General features: G+C 41.5%; 1 protein-coding gene across 1 annotated transcript; it reads right to left on the minus strand.

Moving 5' to 3' along the window:
• Positions 1 to 353: 353 nt before the first annotated feature.
• Positions 354 to 11,206, minus strand: LOC135090612 (uncharacterized). The gene is made up of 6 exons (XM_063987524.1): positions 11,143 to 11,206; positions 6,205 to 6,348; positions 3,977 to 4,018; positions 3,335 to 3,415; positions 1,887 to 1,984; positions 354 to 1,149 (listed from the first exon to the last, which is right to left on the minus strand). Exons 2-6 carry the CDS (start codon positions 6,338 to 6,340, stop codon positions 979 to 981), a joined length of 528 nt encoding a protein of 175 aa, XP_063843594.1. The 5' UTR covers positions 6,341 to 6,348; positions 11,143 to 11,206; the 3' UTR covers positions 354 to 978.
• Positions 11,207 to 21,472: the final 10,266 nt, after the last annotated feature.

The following is a 21,472-nucleotide window of genomic DNA, read 5'->3' on the forward strand; positions in this document are numbered from 1 at the left end:
TTGGAACGAGTCATCATCATTTTCATCCATTACTAATGCAAGGTTCTCATCAACACGGAATACAATCGACGCTTTGAGGGGATCCGAGAGAGAGAGAGAGAGAGAGAGAGAGAGAGAGAGAGAGAGAGAAATATGATGGGATTTCGTGATGTAATACTGTGGTTTTTATCTAGGAAAATCTCTCTCTCTCTCTCTCTCTCTCTCTCTCTCTCTCTCTCTCTCTCTCTCTCTCTCTCTCTCTCTCTCTCAATTAATCAATCAATCAATCAAACTCTCTCTCTCTCTCTCTCTCTCTCTCTCTCTCTCTCTCTCTCTCTCTCTCTCTCTTTCCCAGTATAGGACACTCGGAGCGGTAATGTAATGGTTTTAATTAATAATCACACTTTGTGCCGCACACTCAGCCGGACAGCAAACTCGGGGTGCTTCAAACAGCCTCGCGGTGATCATGTTGCATATATTAAATGTTTCAAGTGGATGGAACAAAGTGCACAGTATAAAAACAACACCTATCTAACAGAGAAAAAAATAACTGATACTTAACAAATAACAGTGACTAAGGACTAGTGCACAGGGATCTGGGCATTAGTGGATGAAAGGCTTACAGAGGAACAGTGTTACATGCGAGTGTAAATTATGCTTCGAGACACTGAACGAACGGAAACGAAGCCTCGCGCCACAAACGAAGCGAAGAGCTGGGACGCCTTACGATGTTCTTTTCTACGTTTTTGTTGATTGTTTTCCTTCCTAAGCGGCGCGGATACGCCAGGAAGACACGACCATCACTTGTACCGCAGGAAACTCTTAACAGGGGCGGCCAGAGCAGCTCCTTCCCTTTCTAGCCTTACGCCAGGAAACACTTAAGAAAAATAATTCTTCCTTCTTCATTTCATTCAAGGCGGGATGTAAACCAGCGTTGATTTAGGCATCTTACTCTCTTTTCCTCTCCTTTGCCTTCTCCACGTAGCCTTCCACTTGTCTCTACTTGTCATCATCTTCCTCCTTCGACAGACTCTTCAGGCAGATGTGTCTCCGTGCACACTTGCTCGGGCAGCACTTCTCGTCCCTGGCACAGTAGCCGTCCGAGGCGCAGGACACTTGCTGTTTGCCGTCACCATCAGCCAGGAGAAGTGACCCAGAGGTCCTGCCCGTCTGAGAAACAAAGCAACAGTGACTCCCTACTCTCCTACTCTTGCTACTCACGCTGCTTATTGGCTATTCCACGCAATACTTCCTCCTGACCCTTACTCCTGCCTTGCTATTGTTGCTAGTCATGCTGCTTGATGGCCACCTCGCTATGCTGCTTGACTCCCTGTTTGAGACAATGTCGCCACAGGGCAATTCAGTTATTTTTGTGATAGAAAACTACACATCCTTTACAATCTCCTCGTGGGGAATGAACCTCTTTCATTATCACTAGTAGTAGTTTGAATAACAACAAACAATACAACATGGTCGATATGAACAGCATGTAACAAGTGTAACCTCTATAACGTACTCTGTCAACTAAACCTTTCCACTTGTGTGGCTATTTCATTTTCCAAGATGTACTCTTTGAATCCATTCACCAACCACTATTGGAATACTGGAAGAACTACTGAGTCAGCCAAATGCCCTGAAGAAGAATCGAGCCCATGCTAATATGAGAAGGTAGATTGAAAGATTCCACAACACAATCCACAACAATAAAATGTTAAGTTACTCAAAAATGGAGAATACAAACCTATATTAATCAGTACAGGTAGTGACAAACAACATTACTCCACTACAGTCTACACCAGTGCATCCCACATACAACCTCCAGTACTCTATCACTCCATCAAGGCAAAATTTACACTATAATTTCCAATCTTCACCAGTCCTACTTTCACCTGGTCACCTTTCCTCACCTTGGCTTTCTTTGTGTACAGGAAGATTCCCTGAGACTTGCACACCTGCTCGCCCTCCTCGGGACACCTGCCCTCATGCGCCTCGTGGCTCTCGGGAACTGTGCGGGGATAATAGTAGTAGTAGTAGTAGTAGTAGTAGTAGTAGTAGTAGTAGTAGTAGTAGTAGTAGTAGTAGTTGTTGTTGTTGTTGTTGTTGTTGTTGTTGTTGTTGTAGTGGTAATGGTAGTAGAAGTAGTGGTAGTAGTAATGGTTGTTGTTGCTATTGTTGTTCTTGTTGTTATAATGGTAATGGAAATATGAGTAGAGTATTGTTGTTATTATTGTTGTTGTTGATGTTGTTGTTGGTGGTGGTGGTGGTGATGGTGGTGGTGGTGTTATTTTTGTTGCTGCTGCTGCTGCTACTGTTGCAGTAGTAGTAATATAGTAGTAGTAGAAGTAGTAGCTAGTAACAACCCCACCACCACCATTAGTAACAGTAGTATGAGCAGCAGCAGCAGCAGCAGCAGCAGCAGCAACAGCAGCAGCAGCAGCAGCAGCAGCAGCAGCAGCAGCAGCAGTAGCAGTAGCAGTAGTAATAACAGCTGTCACAATGGCGGTAAATAATGAGTGCTTCGGTACATGTGGTAATGATAACGGATGATAAAACTAATCAAATTGTTGCCATTAACTGATGTGTGCTGCTAATTACTTTGATTTTCCTCTTTGCTGAACAAAGCGTTTCCATCCTGGTAATTTATTCTATGTGGAAAAAAAGGTGGAGGGGGGGGAGGGGGAGAGGAAACCGATTACCTAGAAAATGCCAAAAATAAATCATCGAAAGTGAGGATAATGATGTATCAACCCAATGACGGATATGATTAAAATAAATAAAATACTGATATGGAACAGGAACTATGAAGTGAGAGTAAGTAATGAAGATACGAGAAAAAATATCAAGAGAAAGTGGAAGTAATAATGAATGTGTAATAAAGACGAAGTAAAACACGTAATTAATAATAACAAGACGAAGGAAACGATGAGAACAGATGAGATATGAACACAAAATGGGAAGAATAAATAATAAAACAATTAACAAAGAACAGTGAGGGATGAATGCAATAAGGAGAGTGGGAAGGCACTGAGAGAGAGAGAGAGAGAGAGAGAGAGAGAGAGAGAGAGAGAGAGAGAGAGAGAGAGAGAGAGAGAGAGAGAGAGAGAGAGAGCACCCATGCCACTCACTCAGCCATCACAACATGTATGCACTAACCCTCCTCCTTTCCCTCAATTTTCATACCTAATCTTAACCTAATCTTCTCCTGCTTCCATATTCCTCCCACCCTGCTTATACTACTCTCCCTCCCTCACTCACGCACTTACTCATTCACACACACACACACACACACACACACACACACACACACACACTTCCTCCTTCCCTCCTTCACTCACTCACTCTCTGCTTCACTCACCTGGTGCAGAGGTGTCGGCGCAGCAGTAGGTAGAACCCTCATAGGCGCAGTAGTAGACACACCCTGTTCCTGAAGGTGGATCTGTGGGTACCAAAGACATGCATAAAAATGTAACACTCAAGATGAAGATAGTTTAACCCTTTCACTGCAAGATGCAACAAATCAAAGCACTAGAAGCAATATCTGGAGTCTTCATAAGCATAAAGAAGAAAGAAGGGCATAAAAAAGAATATATTTTGCAATTTCTAGGTAGTACAATGTCTGGAGGTGGCTGTACAAGAAGAAAGGATGTCCAAGAGTGGTTAGTGATGAAGAAAGATGCACCAAATAGCAGGGAAAGGGTTAAGGTGTTCATTTAATTCCCACTCATTGAAGATGTGCTGTGTTTTGTGGTTAGCAGAGACATGCATAAGAATATCGGTCTTGTGCTCCTCTAAACATAATTACTAATACTTTAAGGTGTTGTTATTAATCCTGCATGTGATTTATTTTCTCAGACTGAATTACATAAGAGTTATGTTTACGCCTATGAAAACGTAAATATATTAGTGCTATAATAACTTCTACTATAAACCAAGAGCACTAAGTATATACGCATATTTCCAAACATGTTCAAATTAATTAATTCAATAAGCAACTTACACTCGTATGGGGGATACACTTCAGGTTCTTGTTCCTCTTCAGCTGTAGATGAAAAAAAATGCAAATAAAAAATCGTCCAGTAATTACCAGTGTCCACAAAGATACAATTTAAAATCTCACACACTAACTCTTCAGTAGGATTCATATCAAGCTAAGTCATCGTGGTACACAACAGGAATACTAATTCGTATACTGTTCCTAAATTATATGAACTGCTCTTGAAAATATCCTTTACACTTTGGGTATCATGTTATTAAGTAAACCTTTCTCCTTTCACTCACAATATACAAGGAATAATCACCCTTATCAATTTGTGAATATGTACGAAGTGCTAAGGATTCCACATGAAAAGTTCTTCAGGAAATGTTTAGCTTGATGATATGGACCTCAATCTCTCCAGCATACAGAGGCAACATAAGCTTCAGCATTAAGCCAATAAAACTACAAGAACTGCCACGTGTATACAAGACTGCCGCGTGTAGACCTGATGGCTTATTGCAGCTCCCAGTATTTTATTTTTTTTTGTTCTCGGTGTTAGAAGTGAACTCTTAGTTAACAAACAAGACCAGACAAAACAAAATAAATGAAAAAAATCGCCAGCAGGGGTGAACATCCTCTCGTGCGGATCTGAGGTGCAGGGAAATCTAGGATGTGCCTCGCTTTCTCCCCTGTGACGCGCAGCAATACACCTCCTCCGTCCACTTCACCTGCACCTTTATCTGTTTATTACCCACCTCCTGTCACCTGAGGGTTTACTTTACGGGCAGGTACGACAGGTAACACTACTTGAACCATCACGCCAGGTAACACAGGTGCCGTTATGGTGGTCAGGTTGCTGTGGCTGTTAATGGTGGTGGTCACAGTGCAGTGGTGATGATGATGGTGGTTGTGGTGGTCAGTGCAGCGGAAAACAATAAGGAACCAGCTCGTGCAAGTCACCGAAATGAAAATGGTGCGAATGTTTGCACCTCACCGGTCACCTCTCCCTCCCTCCCTCCTTCCCTCCCGTGCCAGTCAGCTTTCTCCCTCTCTCTCTCCCCCTCCCCTCACTTCCTCCTCCTCCTCCTCTTCCTCCTCCTCCTCCTCCTCCGGTATACTCCTTGTTCTAGTTTTCCGGATTATACTTGTGTCTCATTCTTCTTTTTATGTAATGTGTCAGTTTGTGTGTGTGTTTTAGTTTTCTTGTTTTGGTTTACTGGTTTCTCTGGCTTTTTGTGTGCGTATCTGGTTGACTAACTAGTTGAATGGATGACTGGTTCTCTCTCTCTCTCTCTCTCTCTCTCTCTCTCTCTCTCTCTCTCTCTCTCTCTCTCTCTCTCTCTCTCTCTCTCTCTCTCTCTCTCTCTCACTGCAATCATTCTCAGTCCATCACCACCACCACCACTACCACACCGCCACCACCACTTACACCATCACCGCCACGCACTCTTCTCTCCCCACCAAGCCGTCACCATCAGTCAACATATAATGTCACGAGTTGCCCATAAAAGCCATCATGACAGTCACAACGCAACACACAGGTACTTATCGTCACTATTGAATCAACACCTACTCACCTGGCTATTTGGAATCACGAGGAAAGGTTTGGTATTAAAAAATTATGAAGGTATCAGATGACATTAAACTATTAGATGAATATAACTATTACAAGACTGATTCGTCATTACTAGGTTACTATAAACTGGAACCTTCTATTGATCATTAACTAAATATCGCCAATGTCATATATCATTAAGCCGTTAGAGATTGTTTTTTAAGTTTATGTATTATTGTGAAGTCATTATGAATTACATTTATTTGCAGATAATTAACAATATACCTAATCTTAACTTAATCGTCTTTTAATCACCATTACAACTCTAAGAAAAGAACTGAGTGTCAAAGAAGTGCATTCTTATTAAGTGCCGAAAAGGAGACAAGTATTATAACTGGCTGAGTTCTTATAATCAGTTTCATAATAGCAACTATAAGCAAGGCATCGAGGAATACCTTAGGGATCTTCACAATGGACAGATGCCAAGAATACACTGCGTGACTTGAACCATTTCGCATCATGCAACTTTTATACGCTTTTCACTGCTCTGTCGAGGTCGAGGTTGTATCATAAAACATAATACAATTTGAAATATATCACTTGGTGCATTGGATTTAATCTCTCTCTCTCTCTCTCTCTCTCTCTCTCTCTCTCTCTCTCTCTCTCTCTCTCTCTCTCTCTCTGGAATACCTACATTCAACCACTGTGAAGGGATTCCCGTCATCACAGCAAATGTAGTCGCCATTGGCGGGGTTCTTACAGTAGAACTTACAGGCGGAGGCTCCCCCCACCACCGCCACCACCACCAGCAGGAGTACCTCGCACCGCATCTTGACTTCTGCAGGAGAAACAAAAGTATTAGTAAAAGTACAACGGGAGAAATTATTAAAAGGAGGATTACGGATGGGTTCGGTTTTTTTTTTTTTCGCGATGTGTGTGTGTGTGTGTGTGTGTGTGTGTCTGTGTGTGTGAAAGTAGGAGCGGCATGTGACTACACGTGCGTATAACTAACTCTCTCTTCTTGTGTGTGTGTGTGTGTGTGTGTGTGTGTGTGTGTGTGTGTGTGTAGATCTCCTTGTTTTGATACAATTATAAGCAACACGAGCTAGAACAAGAACAGGAAGCGGGAAAGAGGACGAGGTAATTTTGATAGCGGCTGTTGCGGTTGCAAATGAAACAGTTATAACGGCAGTAGCTGTAGTAGAAATAGTAGTAGTAGTAGTAGTAGTAGTAGTAGTAGTAGTAGTAGTAGTAGTAGTAGTAGTAGTAGTAGTAGTAGTAGTAGTAGTGGTGGTGGTGGTGGTGGTGGTGGTGGTGGTGGTGGTGGTGGTGGTGGTGGTGGTGGTGGTGGTGGTGGTGGTATTAATAATAGTAGTAACCATAAACACAACAGCAATAACAGTGACACTACTAACAGTGAAAATAACAATAACAAGAATATAAATAACACTAAAAGCAATAACAGCATCACCAGTAGACTTCTCTTCCTTTATATTAGTGTAGCTTATCACAAACATCCCCGTAGGAACCAACAAATCTTACACTCGTTCTTCGTTTGCGTTCCTTTGTGGCAGCAGCAGTGATGGTGGCGGTGATGGGTGAGGTTAGCAAATGAGGAAGTGAAGGAGACAGCCTGTGGATGCCTGCTTGGTCGCTGGCTGGGTAATGAATCTGTCATAAGGCCTTGCATGAGAGCACAATGTCATAAAAGGCTGCCCCTCCGCCGCCACTCGCTAGATTTATGGAACAATGCATCACGGGGCGGCCACCTTACGCCACACCACACCAACACCTGCCCGCCCACAATACTTCGCCGATGCTCCCTCCACCTCCTCCTATTCTCCTATTTCGTTGTCCTCGTTCCAATGTGCTTCTTATTGTTTTTCCTCTTTTCTCATGATTTTTACTCCTGGTTTCTACTTCCAATTTACCATCTATTTTCTTTATTTCTTCTTTATATTTCTTCGTCTCTTCATCTTCCTCTAGTGCGTTGTCTTCGTCCTTCTCCATATTCTAGTCTTCATCCATCTGTTTGCTTTTTTCTCCATTTTCTTTAATTTTGTCATCATTCTCTCTCTCTCTGATTTTCTTCCTCCTCCTTCTACATCTACTCTTCTATTTTTTCTCACTTTTTCATTCTTCTCCTTTTCTCCCCTTCCCCTCTTCTCTGTCATCCTCTCTTAGTCCAGTCTCTCCTCACATACATATTTATCTTTCAATAATTCAACCTCAGATTGGATACCTGAAAATTAATAATTGATGCCACTCTGATTTAGACGCAAGTGATACAGATCAACACGAAGAATACGAGAGACAACAACAACACCTTCCCAGCAGCTACATAACCAGTAGTAATGAAGTGAATGCCCTCCCAGCGAGAGGAAGTGTTAATTGATATCATTGTAATGTGACAACCTACTTCCTTTACCGAGCGTAGTGTTACATAAGCAAAACAAACAATAAGGCATGTATGAAAGGTCACTATAATACAATAATACTCAAGTACGTCCCTCGTTTCCTATTGTAGTGATAGAAGAGTCAAGGCCATTCAAATTCGAGCTTTGGTATCTTGACTTGATTACTAAAGTGGTAAGCTCGCATCTCCTGGGGTGTTCTGACAGAGGTTCTATCAGACGAACGCCTCTCATGGACAGTTCCTCAGGTTCTCAAATCATGATACCCCAAAGCTATGACACTATACCTCACGTACACTACATAACATTTTCTAACACTAACTTCCCGCACACTCACAAACACAAAGGTTCCATGAGGCGAACGCCTTTCATTGACAACACGGCAGATCAGTTTCTCAACCCATGATATCCAAAAGCCATGACGTTCTATACTACAAACACACTACGTAGCATCTTTCTATACCAACTCCCCGCACACACACAGAGGTTCCTATCAACTTATCCCTATCAATTTCTCACTTTTCTCATGATATCCCAAAACTGCCTGAAACTTTACACCACAAACGTACACTACATAGCAGCATCTTTCCACACCAACTCGTAGACACTCTCAAACTCCCCGTGCACAGGCTAACTTCTCCCGGTGCTGAAGTGCAAAGCGTGGCACCAAAACAACGTACGTACCGCTGCCACTTGGCACTTTCAAACGGCGCTTTCCCGACAACACCAGTAGAGGCAGTTTTACCGGCTGGAGGGAGGGAAAGTTCTCAGCAATCTTGCGTCACGTTAGCCGTAGATTCCAGCGCCTCTGTGCCGTGATGTGGGCAGTAAAGAGAGAGGCAGGGAAGGGGAGGGAAGTGTGGAATGACAAGGGAAGGGTTAGGATGGAAAAGGTAGTGAAAGGGAGTGTTAGAGGGAAGAGAAGTGGATGAAAGGGGAGGAAAGGGAGGGACGGTATAGGATAAAAGGATTAGCTAAGATAAAATGAGTTGCGAAAGGGAATTGGAGTGAATGAATGAAGTGCATGAGAAAGGAGATTCTGAAGGTATAGGAAGATGACAAGAAAATATGTAAATGATAGGAAGAAATGCTATAATGATGAAAGAGCAAGATGAATGGTATGGGAAGATGACAAGGAAGGGTGGAGGTGATAGGGGGAAGGGTTACAATAATGGAAGAGCGAGAAAAGAGGTGATAGAGAAAGGAGAGAGGGTTAACAGGAAAGGGTATTGTGGTAAAGGGAATGGGAAGGCTGGCAAGTGTGATAGGAGAAAGAGGGAAAGCTGGCAGTGGTAATAGATGAAAAAGGGGAAAGGTGATAGGAGGGTATGAAGAAAGGGGAAGGAGGAGGAGGAGGAGGAAGTTACCAGACGCAGAAAAGAAAAGAAGAATAAAAGGTGATATGAGTAGGTAAGAGGATGCGTATAAAGTAAAGGGAATAAGGAATGAGGAAGGAGCAGGAGGAGGAGAAGGAGGAGGAAGAAGAGGAAGTTACCAGACGCAGAAAGATAAAGGAAAGAGGAATGAAAAAATATATAGAAGGTGAGAGGGTGCATAGAGGGAAGGGAATGAGGAATGGGGAAGGTGGAGGAGGAGGAGGAGAAGGAGGAGGAGAAGGAGGAGGAGGAAGTTACCCGACCCAGAAAGGCAAAGGAAAGAGGAATAAAAAAAACTGACGATGGAAGCCGGAGATCATACATGCAATGAGGGACAATATAATTTTTAAACTTTTTCCCACTTTGCTGACTTCCACCCGATCGACTTTTGACAGAAGTTAATTAGTACATTTCACAGAACCATTAGTATTCTATCTACATGCGAGACGAAAAAGCGCAAATCTCATCCCAGCGACAAGACGATGTGTAAAATATGAAAGAAAAGCCGCTGACTCTTTCGATACTTATGAATGCGGAAACACACACCTTCGTTTTCAAAAGTGTAAATGAAAATGAATGCCCTGAGAGGCTGCGTCATAACCATTGCAACACCTAATCAACGAAGACGAGGAGGAGGAGGTGCCGGGGGGGGGCGGGTTGACGCAAAAGAAAATAAGGAACGAGAACACAATGAGAAGGAGGAAGATAATCAAGGTTATGACAAAGAAGATGAAAACGAAGTTGGAAGGAAAAAAAGATGCGATGGATGAAAATGATGATAGCGGCAATGACAAAGAAAATGTGGAAGAGGACGATTAGGAGAAACTTTAAGAGAACGAAGATGATAACAGGTAGAATGAGACAGAACATGAGAAGAACTATCAGAACAGTGATGAGAAGGAAAATGAGAAAGTGAACAGTGATGAGACATGAGAAGAAAGACAGTAAGAGTAAGAAAGACGATAATAAGTGATGATAAGAACAAATATGGGTGATGAGTGAGAGAAAGAGAGAAAAGTGAAAGAGGACGAAAACGAGGAGGAGGAGGAGGAGGAGGAGGAGGAGGAGGAGGAGACCTATAACACTCAACCAACCCTCTCCCCCCTCAATAATAGAATGGGCGGGGCTAAAGGTTAAACAGTAGCTCTCTAAATTCTCTCTCCCCGCTACTTGTAATCGCTTCATTACAATTAATAGTCTCATCTGAGGCCGGCGACCATCTTCCCCTCGGGGTTAAACATTGAGTCCCGGAAAAGGTCAAGCCAAATGACCAATTATTGGGCCAGAGCGCCTCCCAGTCACCCACCCGCGGACATTCTTATCACGGCCGCGATGTAGTATTCAGTTCACGGGATGAGCCACTTTCGTTCCGTCTGATTGCTTCTATCATCGCTTGCCGCATTCTCAGTCACCGCCATTCATCTCTACGCTTGCTATGATTTACCTGATGTATTAAAAAAACTGGTGTGCATGAATATCGAATGCTGGGTAATGAAATGCTCCGTCTTTCTGTTACCTGCTGTCTTGACGTTATGCTATCAGTCACAAGCGTATATTACTTAAAGCTTACCTGCTGTATGAAAACACTGCTGAGTACATGATGATAAAGTAAAAACTCAGTGAAATACTTCATCTTTTTTTTTTTGTTTATCTTTACATTACTGCATTAATGTTCATTCATATTTTCACTTTTATACAGTTTGACATATGGAAAGATTACAAACATAACTACGTATTAAATGATGATGAAACGCGATAATTAGACGAGTGGAAATACTGATCACTGTAATACAAGCAGGTTAATGAAAGTTGGCCACCACGCAGCACACCGCCCTGGCCTACCTCGCGTCCCTGGAGATGCTTCCGCCTCGACGATCGCCAAGGGAGTGACTTGTCTGGCCGCACTCCCCGCCTCTTTATACCTTCTGGCCTAGCGGGGAACAGCCGGGGAAATCTGGTGGTAATGTTTCCACGCGTGCATTATTACATAGCGTTTTACGACCTTTGAACTCCACATACTTGCGTGATAGTGTCTTTGGAATGTTACGCTTTCTTAGCAGAGCAATTGATGGCTTTCGTTTTCGTTGCCAGCCTAAAGTAGTCACTGAAGAGTTTCCAGTGCGCGTTACTTGCGGTTCCTCGCTGCTCCTTAGCGGAATGGGAGCGATGGAAGGGCGTTGCATTGTCTCTCCACAAAACCGTTAAAGTGGCCGTTGAACCCGCTCGTCCAGGTGAAAAAGCAATGCGGTTAAAGCAAATAGATCATGTACACCGAGGGTCAACTTCCCGCAGTGACCCCAAACGTCTTGACACACTCACCAAAACAAGTCTTCGTTTTATTTTTAAATGTGGTAACGCAGGTTTTTCAGGTGAGACTGAATTCTACACTCAGTATTTGGTAAAGCTATGGGAATAATGCAATAAAAAGCAAACATTTTCTTTCATAATATCGCGTCTGTTAAAGAAACACAACAAAAAAATATATAAATAAAGCTTCAACCTTCACATGCATACTGAGACTCAATACAACACTTCATGGTCTATAAACTACAACAATTATACACTACAAAACACTTCCCGTCAGGCTATCGCGTGCATTTAAGTGACGCAATGACGGGAAAAAAAGAAAAAAAAACTATGAGCTCAACACGGAACAGTCGAAAAAGTTCTATATGCAAAAGTAAAAATAATTATAATAATAATAATAAATAAATAAAAATGGAAGCCTCCCCCTACAATATACAATAACTACAAAAAAACTAAGCTGTATTTACGAAACACACAAAAAAAATAAATAAAGACTCCACATGTAAAAATCGAAAAAAAAGGAAGTGCACAGTCTAAAAAAGAAAGGAAGAAAAAAAAGAAAAAAACTAAGAGCTCCACACAAAACACTAAAATAAAATAAAAAATTAAAAACATACAAATAAATAAATAGACTCCACATGTAACAGTCCCACCAAAATTAACACTCCACGTATCTACAGCAGCTAGAGTACCTCGCCATAGCAGCACTTATAGATCTCATTAGCCCCCACGAGCGTAGCGGTGCCGAGGGTTATCCTGCATAGTTCCTCCCATTGTGCTGCAGGCGAGGCGTCGCGCTGTAGGCCCAGGATATCCTGTACGCGACAATAAGTGTGAAAAGGAATGAATTATAATCGTAAGCTGAATTGAAAAGCTGGACAGAGCGTTTATAGTCACGAGGGACATGGGGACATCAGCACACGCCCTCCGGTACTCCCCATATCCTTTAATTTTCTTCCTAAACGTGGTGATGAAGTTAGCAGAATGGGATTATGAAATGTGGGACAGATAGATAAAGGGAAGGGAAAGGCAGGGAGGGAGGAAAGGAAGAGAAGTTATTGGTGATGGGAAAGATAGGCACAACAGGGATGGAGAAAGGGAGGTAAGTAGGCAGGTAGGTTGGTGTGGGTACTCCTCCTAGGTGTAAAAAAGAGAAAGGGAAGGAGAGAGAGAGAGAGAGAGAGAGAGAGAGAGAGAGAGAGAGAGAGAGAGAGAGAGAGAGAGAGAGAGAGAGAGAGAGAGAGAGAGAGAGAGAGAGTCTGAAGAGAAAGAGTTTGGAGTGTGGGAATAAAAGTGAAAGTGACTCATACTGTTGCCATGTGTGTGTGTGTGTGTGTGTGTGTGTGTGTGTGTGTGTGTGTGTGTGTGTGTGTGTGTGTGTGTGTGTGTGTGTGTGTGTGTGTGTGTGTGTGTGTGTGTGTGTGTGTGTGTGTGTGTGTGTGTGTGTGTGTGTGTGTGTGTGTGTGTGTGTGTGTGTGTGTGTGTGTGTGTGTGTGTGTGTGTGTGTGTGTGCGCGCGTGCGAGTGTGCGTCCGTGCGTGCGTGTGTGCGTATGAAAGCGTCCCCACAAATATGAAGAAAAAAATATACATCGAGCATAGAAAAAATAAAAGCTCTCCATTAAAGTACAAATCACGACACAAAAAACAACGACCACAAAATGAAGCAAAACACAAAGAGAGCAACAGCAACGAAACCAACATTCATGGCGCCAAAAAACGCCTTTAAAAACCTCACCTCCTTCACGCATCACAAAACTCAATCCAAAATAAACCAGGACACTCAGCATCACACTTCACCTTGATGTCTATTTACAGGGGCATCGAAGTCTCTCTCTCCCTCGGGGGCAGAAAGACGAACCCCTGGGGACCTCACCGTCCTACAGCAAGACCTTCCTTGACTAACTTCACCCTTATAAAGAACATACTCATACAATTCTGACAATAAGGAAAACGCCAACAGTCTTCCCAATCTCGTATCAACATTATGACTTCGAAAAGAAAAAAAAAGTTGAAAAATAAAAAGGTTAACGTGTATTTATGGGACTTTGGTAATTAGACTAATATGGTTACCTCAACAAACTACTTAATTTTTTACCAGGTGAGGAGAACAGGTATGTTATTTCACTCCCATTTATGGAAGAGAAAGTGGCGGGTACACGGACCAGCCACTGAGTTTTTTGTTGGAGAGAGAGAGAGAGAGAGAGAGAGAGAGAGAGAGAGAGAGAGAGAGAGAGAGAGAGAGAGAGAGAGAGAGAGAGAGAGAGAGAGAGAGAGAGAGAGAGAGAGAGAGAGAGAGAGAGAATCATCCACATACCCTTTAGCACCACAATATAAAACGTATTTACTATTCTCTCTCTCTCTCTCTCTCTCTCTCTCTCTCTCTCTCTCTCTCTCTCTCTCTCTCTCTCTCTCTCTCTCTCTCTCTCTCTCTACTACAACTACTAAAACTTCAACTACTACTACTACTACTACTACTACTACTACTACTACTATTTACATCTGTCAGTGTCTCGTTACTTGAAAATCAATGATGTTTTTCCTATGCTCGTAATGTTGATGAGGTGATGTTGCAATTCGACGACAAAGTAGAAGAAAATTATAAAAAAAATAATATACAACATCTGAGTTCGTTTATGTGAGAAATTCATTCTTGCCTGATTTTTTATTTTTATTTATTCATTTATCTTTTTTACAAACGAACCTTACAAGTGTACTCTTAGTTAATCAGTCAGGAAACAACGCAGCAATGAAAAATGTAGATAATGAGGCGAGAATGATGAAGCATCGTAACAACTGGTAAGGTTGCAGACGAAGCGTGAATGTAAGGTGAAGCTTGCAGAGAGGATAGGGAATGAATGACACGGGAAATACACGTTCATAACTTGAAGTATCACTTGAAAAAAAATAAGTGAATTAATTAAACCAAAGTAGAATAAGATAAATAAATGAATGAAATAAGTAAATAAGCAAATAAATAAGTAAACAAATAAATAAATAAAGAAGAAGAAGAAGAAGAAGAAGAAGAAGAAGAAGAAGAAGAAGAAGAAGAAGAAGAAGAAGAAGAAGAAGAAGAAGAAGAAGAAGAAGAAGAAGAAGAAGAAGAAGAAGAAGAAGAAGAAGAAGAAGAAGAAGAAGAAGAAGAAGAAGAAGAAGAAGAAGAAGAAGAAGAAGAAAACATTAATAATATACAAAAACATAAATAAATAAATGAATAAATAAGTTCTAGTGGTGGTGAAATGTGTGTACCTGCAGTATTCACCCTCCCAGTCACACAAAGGCGATGGGCAGTGAATAACAAAAGCCAGAAAAGAAAGAAGAAAGAAAGCGCAGGGATATCATTTATCTATTTACTATCACATTCGTTACAGAAACAAGAGAAGTAAAATTGTCACGCACAAAATAAGAAAGGAATCAAGTCTCTCAAAATTCGTTTCTATTGACTTTTGGTTTGAATTTCTGCCTCTGTTTCTAAACCAGATAATTTCTCTATATATTTTACTGTTAAATCCATAACAGGAGAGAGAAAAGGTGATACTACCAAGCATAACACAAAATAAAAAAGAAATTGTGTACTTTTCTATTACAGTAGCGACAAAAACGAAAAAAAAAAAAAAAAAAACGAGAATGCTACAAACAAAATAATTAATTAATTTTACTGTTGCACTTTAGACAGAAACTATACTGCCGCAGCACGCAGGAAATAAGAAATAAACTCCTTATTTTACCACCACATCCAGGAATGAAACGAGAAAACGCGAACCTTTACTCCACGATCCATCACGAGATCGCTTTACAATCACCAGACAAACTCGCGGCACGTCAGTTTGCAAGGGTATTGTAAACAAATAAACGTCCGCTGCACATCCATTACACAATTACGGTGAGTGGTGTGCATGGCCGTGTCTCGTCATGCCTGGGCGCCGTCTCACCTCAGATCGATGGCGCAGCTCCCGCAAGGCACAAGGAGCAAGGTAGGAGAGAGAGACGGGGAGAGGAAGAGTGGATCGCCGCCTGACGTTTTTCCCTGTGTTTCTGCGATTCTGATCCTCCTGCCGTGAGTCACCGTGTTACTCGTGCTTCACTTTGTGGCGTCAAAGGTTCAACGCTAAATGTTTCAGTATTATAACAGTTACACACACACACACACACACACACACACACACACACACACACACACACACACTAACGCTAACACCAACACGCCTCGTTATATTTGCTTCGCATCGTATGTTAAACCAGAACAATTCTCAATGTTAACTCTCGCTCAGAGGGAAAGAATGAGAAATGAAAGGTAGGCAGTGAGAGGCAATGGAGCCGGTGCAGTGCGGAGCCTAGGACGGTGAGGTGAAAGGTGCGCACGAAGGCAAGGCAAGTGAGGCAAGAGAGGCTGGAGAGTTGTCTTGAGGCGCGGCAGAAACGAAAAGACAAATTGAAAAGAGAGAAAAGGAAGAGAGAGGTGAGGAAGGTGACTTTTACTTTTGCTAATCACAAGATGACGCACCTAGTCGTCACACCTGAAGGCCGGGGAAGATGACACCTGTACTGGAAGGATCGCTGGCTCCTCCTGCTGCCTCGGATAAACTGAAAGAAAATAACAGGAAATAACATAAAGAAAGGTCTCTCATGAAATTTGATAATATTCATGCTTTTTCTTAGAAATAATGTGATAAAAACTATTACAATAATAACTTCAGCTTAAAAAATAGCTCGTAAGTAATGAAAATGAAGACCAGGAAAGAAAATTAAAATACCGGATAATGCAGATTAGAATTCTCATCTAAGAACTCAGGTATATACAGGTGTGAACGGTAATCCATCAAACACATGACTTCTAGCGCCGTACTTCAGAGCACACCTGTATCGTATTTACCTGAACGCATCAATATACAATACAGAGTCCGTTAGCAGAATACATACGGAGAATTCTTTACCATGGACAAGTCCTTATACACGGTTTGTTTACGGAATATATAAGAAGAGTTCTTTATCTGCACGCGTCACTGTACAGGGTTTGTTATCAGAACATATACGTAGAATTCTTTACCTGAACGTGTCATTATGCACGGTTTATTAGAATGTATACGGAAAATTCTTCACCTGATATGTGCGGGGAAATATTACCTGATACACAGAGAGAAGAAATAATTCATACATATACAGAAAATTCTCATATCCTTACCTAATTATGTACAGAAAATTTGTATATCCAGATAAATAAAAAAATAGATAAATAATATATACATATATGTATATATATATATATATATATATATATATATATATATATATATATATATATATATATATATATATATATATATATATATATATATATATATATATTATATTACCTTAATTAGGCACAGGAAACGTTTGTTTCCAGGTATATACAGGAAAAAAAAAATAGAAATATCTATATAAAACATCATACCTAATAATGCAATCATACCTAATAATGTTTTCACTTCCTGATACATACAGAAAAAAAACTCTTACGTAAAAATGCAAAGGGAAAATGTTACCTTCTATAGGAAAAGATTTAATAAAAACGAAAAACTTAACAATATGTAAGGAAACACTAACGACAGACACCACCATCACCACCACCACCATCATCACCACCACCACCACACTGGACGCAAGCACAATAACCTCGCCTGACCTGACCTGCCGCGGGGGAATAAGCGCGGCGACACGTCTGATACAAGTACAGGACCACTCTCCGGTTCTTCCGTGATTATCTGAATTAAATCTAAATAGCCTCGGTGCACGCGTAGATTTTCATACATCTTACACTGGCGAGCGGGAGGCACGTTTTCTATAATGAAGTGACACTGCGCTGCAAAAAAAATGAGAGAAAACGAGAACTGCTTATATTACACGGAATAAATCACTAATATAACGAACGTACGAATATAAAATAACTATGAATTTCCATATTATTAAAACAACTGAAAAATCATCTATGGATTTCAGGAATAAAACATAAAGGAGAAAATTAAACAAAACAAGGAAAGGATACAATGGAGAGAACAGAGGAAGGGAGAATGAGGAAAGAAGAGGAGGAGGAAGGGAGGAAAGAGGGGAGAGGAGGAAAGGAGGGAAGAAGGCCGGGAGGCAGGACATGGAGGTAAGATATTCCTCCCTCAAGGATTCTATTTCTACCTGGGTTAAAGAACGTGTCGGGAGGAAGGGAGGTAGATATATATGGAGAGAGAGAGAGAGAGAGAGAGAGAGAGAGAGAGAGAGAGAGAGAGAGAGAGAGAGAGAGAGAGAGAGAGAGAGAGAGAGAGAGAGAGTAAATATATATAATAACAATTTTATCTAGTCAACTTGTATATCATAAAAAAAACGAAATTAATTACTGATCAATGAATATACATAGAGGAAAAACAAAAACTAGGAAAATTGAAGAGCACGTGACTTAAAACTGATAAAATAAATCATAACAGTGGAATTGAGACAAGGAACTATATTTATGACCACGAATGTGTGTGTGTGTGTGTGTGTGTGTGTGTGTGTGTGTGTGTGTGTGTGTGTGTGTGTGTGTAGGAAGTTACTAAGGCCTCTCTCGCACGTGGAAGATCAGACCTTCATTTGGCAAGAGAACCAATTAGCGCAGGCTGTGGCGTCCCCTCCAGCTGATGCTTTGTCCACCCCAGATGCCGAGAGAGGGGCAATGGCCTTGTTATCCCCTCGCCGCTTGTTAGCTGCATAGAAAACTTGCTGCTGTAAAATAAGAGTGAGTGGCTTTACAGAGGACTCGCTGATGTGTAGAGTGATCCTTTCACGCCACCTACGTACGTATATACCTCACTGTCGCTGCTCCTCCTCCTCCTCCTCCTCCTCCTCCTCCTCCTCCTCTTCTACTCGTCGGTCTCATCCTCTACTCCTGTGTGTCTTTTTCTTTTATTTTTTTCTCTCTCCCTCTCCTAGTTCTTGTCATCTGCATTTTTTGCTTTTTTTTTTTCGGCCTCTCGTCGTATTCTTCTCTTCTTTATATCAAATTATCACAAGTTTTTGTTTCTCTTTGCATCCTTCTTATGTTCTGTCAGACATGTTCTTCTTCTATTCTTCCAGTCGTCTTATTTTCCCATCTTCTTCTCCTATCCTTCATGTCTTTTTCTTTTCTATTCATTCCTTCCTTTTTTTTTGTCTTCTATCATGTTCGGTTCTTCTCATTGTCATCCACTTCATCACTCCTTCTTCACCTCCTCCTCTACCTTTTCCTCCTCCTCCTCCTCCTCCTCCTCCTCCTCCTCCTCCTCTCACTATACACATATGTAACCGTGGATGTTATTAGCATTATTATTATTATTATTATTATTATTATTATTATTATTATTATTATTATTATTATTATTGTCATTATTTTTATTATTATTACTATTTTTATTATTATTATTATTATTATTATTATTATTATTATTATTATTATTATTATTATTATCATTATTATTATTATTATTATTATTATCATTTACGTTCATATGAGGCGCAATGATCTTACAAGATACATTTTTTTTTTTACATAATATCTTTAGTCTGTGTTTCCTTTTTTTCACTTCCTCCTTATGCCGTGTTTATATTTTTTTCCCTAGTACCTCTGTTTCCCTATCTATTTTTTTCTAGTTCATTGTACCGTAATATAAACTAATGTGTGTGTGTGTGTGTGTGTGTGTGTGTGTGTGTGTGTGTGTGTGTGTGTGTGTGTGTGTGTGTGTGTGTGTGTGTGTGTGTGTGTGTGTGTGTGTGTGTGTGTGTGTGTGTGTGTGTGTGTGTGTGTGTTTTATTTTTTAGAGTTCATATGATATGCAGTTTATTTATTTTTCATTTGTTTTCGTTAGTTTTCACTGTAGTTTTGTTTTCATTAGTACTCTCTCTCTCTCTCTCTCTCTCTCTCTCTCTCTCTCTCTCTCTCTCTCTCTCTCTCTCTCTCTCTCTCTCTCTCTCTCTCTCTCTCTCTCTCTCCCCTTGCCCGCACCCTCACGCCCTGCAGGTAAACAAGCAAGAGGCTGTATTAAGTAATTTGTCCTCTCTTCCCACCGCAGAGGACAGGTGGGGTGTGCTTCTTCAGGTGTCCTCGATGCGGGCCACGGCACAAGTAGAATTCCGGCGATAATTACGAGGAGGGCATCTTGCATCTCATTATCAGAGTCTCAAATAGATGACAACAAGAGCGAAGAAAACAATGCCGAAAGTAGACGGAGGGGGAAGTACACAAGTCTAGTCCCTCCCACCAGGTGTTCAGTGGTGAGAGTGCTGTGGCAGGGAACTAGGCCAGACTCCGGAGTGGTTAATTAACAGAGCCAAAATTTCATGTTCGACTGGTTCGCAATAGAATCTGGTCTTTTGATGCTGGTGAGGATGCCGAAAGAGGACCGGAGAGGGCGGTGCGGCTCCCCTGTGGCCGGGCCCCGCAGGTACCGGGCGCGGGGGACGAGAGGGCAGCCAGGTGAGGTGGGGGCGTGGACGGGGAGGCAGGGCGAGGGGAGGAAAGAAAAGGAAGGCAATTAGGGAAAGGGATAAGTGCAAGAGACCTTTATGTGCAGTAAGAATATGTAAATAGAGAAAAGAAAAGAGATGATTAAGACATTCCATTACGAGAGAAAAATATGAAAAACGTGCAGGAGTAAACACGTACAAAGGGAAGGACGAGGAGAGTACTGAGTAACAAGGAAAACATGAAAACACTCTAGGAAAATGTATTCACGTATACAACTGATGTTACTCCAATGTCATTTAGGTCATTACACTTAAAGGAGACTCGTGAATCTAAAAAACTCTTTGGTGACAACAAATCTTCCTTTTTCTTTTCGTTCCTTCTCTCGTAAGTCTCTCCTCTCCCTATAAACCCTATTTTACCCCCTTTGATACATCATTCCTCCCATCCTAGTTGTCTATTGTTTTCCTTTCATGCATTTTTCCTCGTTTTCCTCCTCCAACTTCTATTCCTCAATATTTCCCTCTGCATATTCTTCCTCATGTCTTCTTTTCACTCTGTAACCTCTTCTTCTCTATCTCACCTTTTCTTCCCCATTCATTCTCTTCACCCTCTCCTCTGTTCTCTTTTTTTTTAATATTTCCGTTTTAAAGCCAATATTCTTTCCTCTTTTTTTTTCATGTCCCTCCTCCTTCTTTAACTTCCCATTCTTCTCTTTTCTCCCCACCCCAAACACCACCTCCCCTCGTCTTCTTCCCCTAAAAGACCCATGAAAATCCTCAAAATTCCCTAAACATCCCCTTAGGTTTTCCTCTCCTCTTATCTCCGCACTTAAGCTCTACCTCCCATTATCTCCCCTTAAAAACTCCTTAGAACCCTTCTTCTTTCCCTAAAAACCGCCTTAAGCTCCCCTTTCCTCTTTGCTTCACACCTCAGACGTCCATATCCGCTCCTTCCCTTCTTCTAAAGACCCTTTAAAGTCCTCCAACTTCCCTTAAAAACCCCCCTTAAGTTTCCCTGTCCTCTTAGCTCCTCACTTCAAGCTTCACCTCTCTTCTCTCCTTCCCCCTGAAGACCCACTGAAACACTCCTACTTCCCTTAAAAAGTCCCTTCTCTTCTCTTAGTTCCCCACTTCAAGCGTTCTCCACCTGCGCAGTGACCCCAAAGGTAGAGCAACCCGTGTAGTGAGGATCTGAGCTTCAAGACATCATATTACTCGGCGTCTGAAAGGTTCTCTGTGGATCAAAGTTACCAGTTCCGTCTACTGTGATAATGCTCTCCTTGTGTTATCGGGTACGTTCTTTTTCACATATCACTAATGACAGCGTTCGGTCCTGCAATACATATCTTTTTAATTACTCTTGGTAGGTGTGTGTGTGTGTGTGTGTTGGGGAGGAGGTAAGTGGGTGTGTGCGTGTTT

The sequence above is a fragment of the Scylla paramamosain genome, chromosome 35, assembly GCF_035594125.1.
Source record: "Scylla paramamosain isolate STU-SP2022 chromosome 35, ASM3559412v1, whole genome shotgun sequence".
NCBI lineage: Eukaryota > Metazoa > Arthropoda > Malacostraca > Decapoda > Portunidae > Scylla > Scylla paramamosain.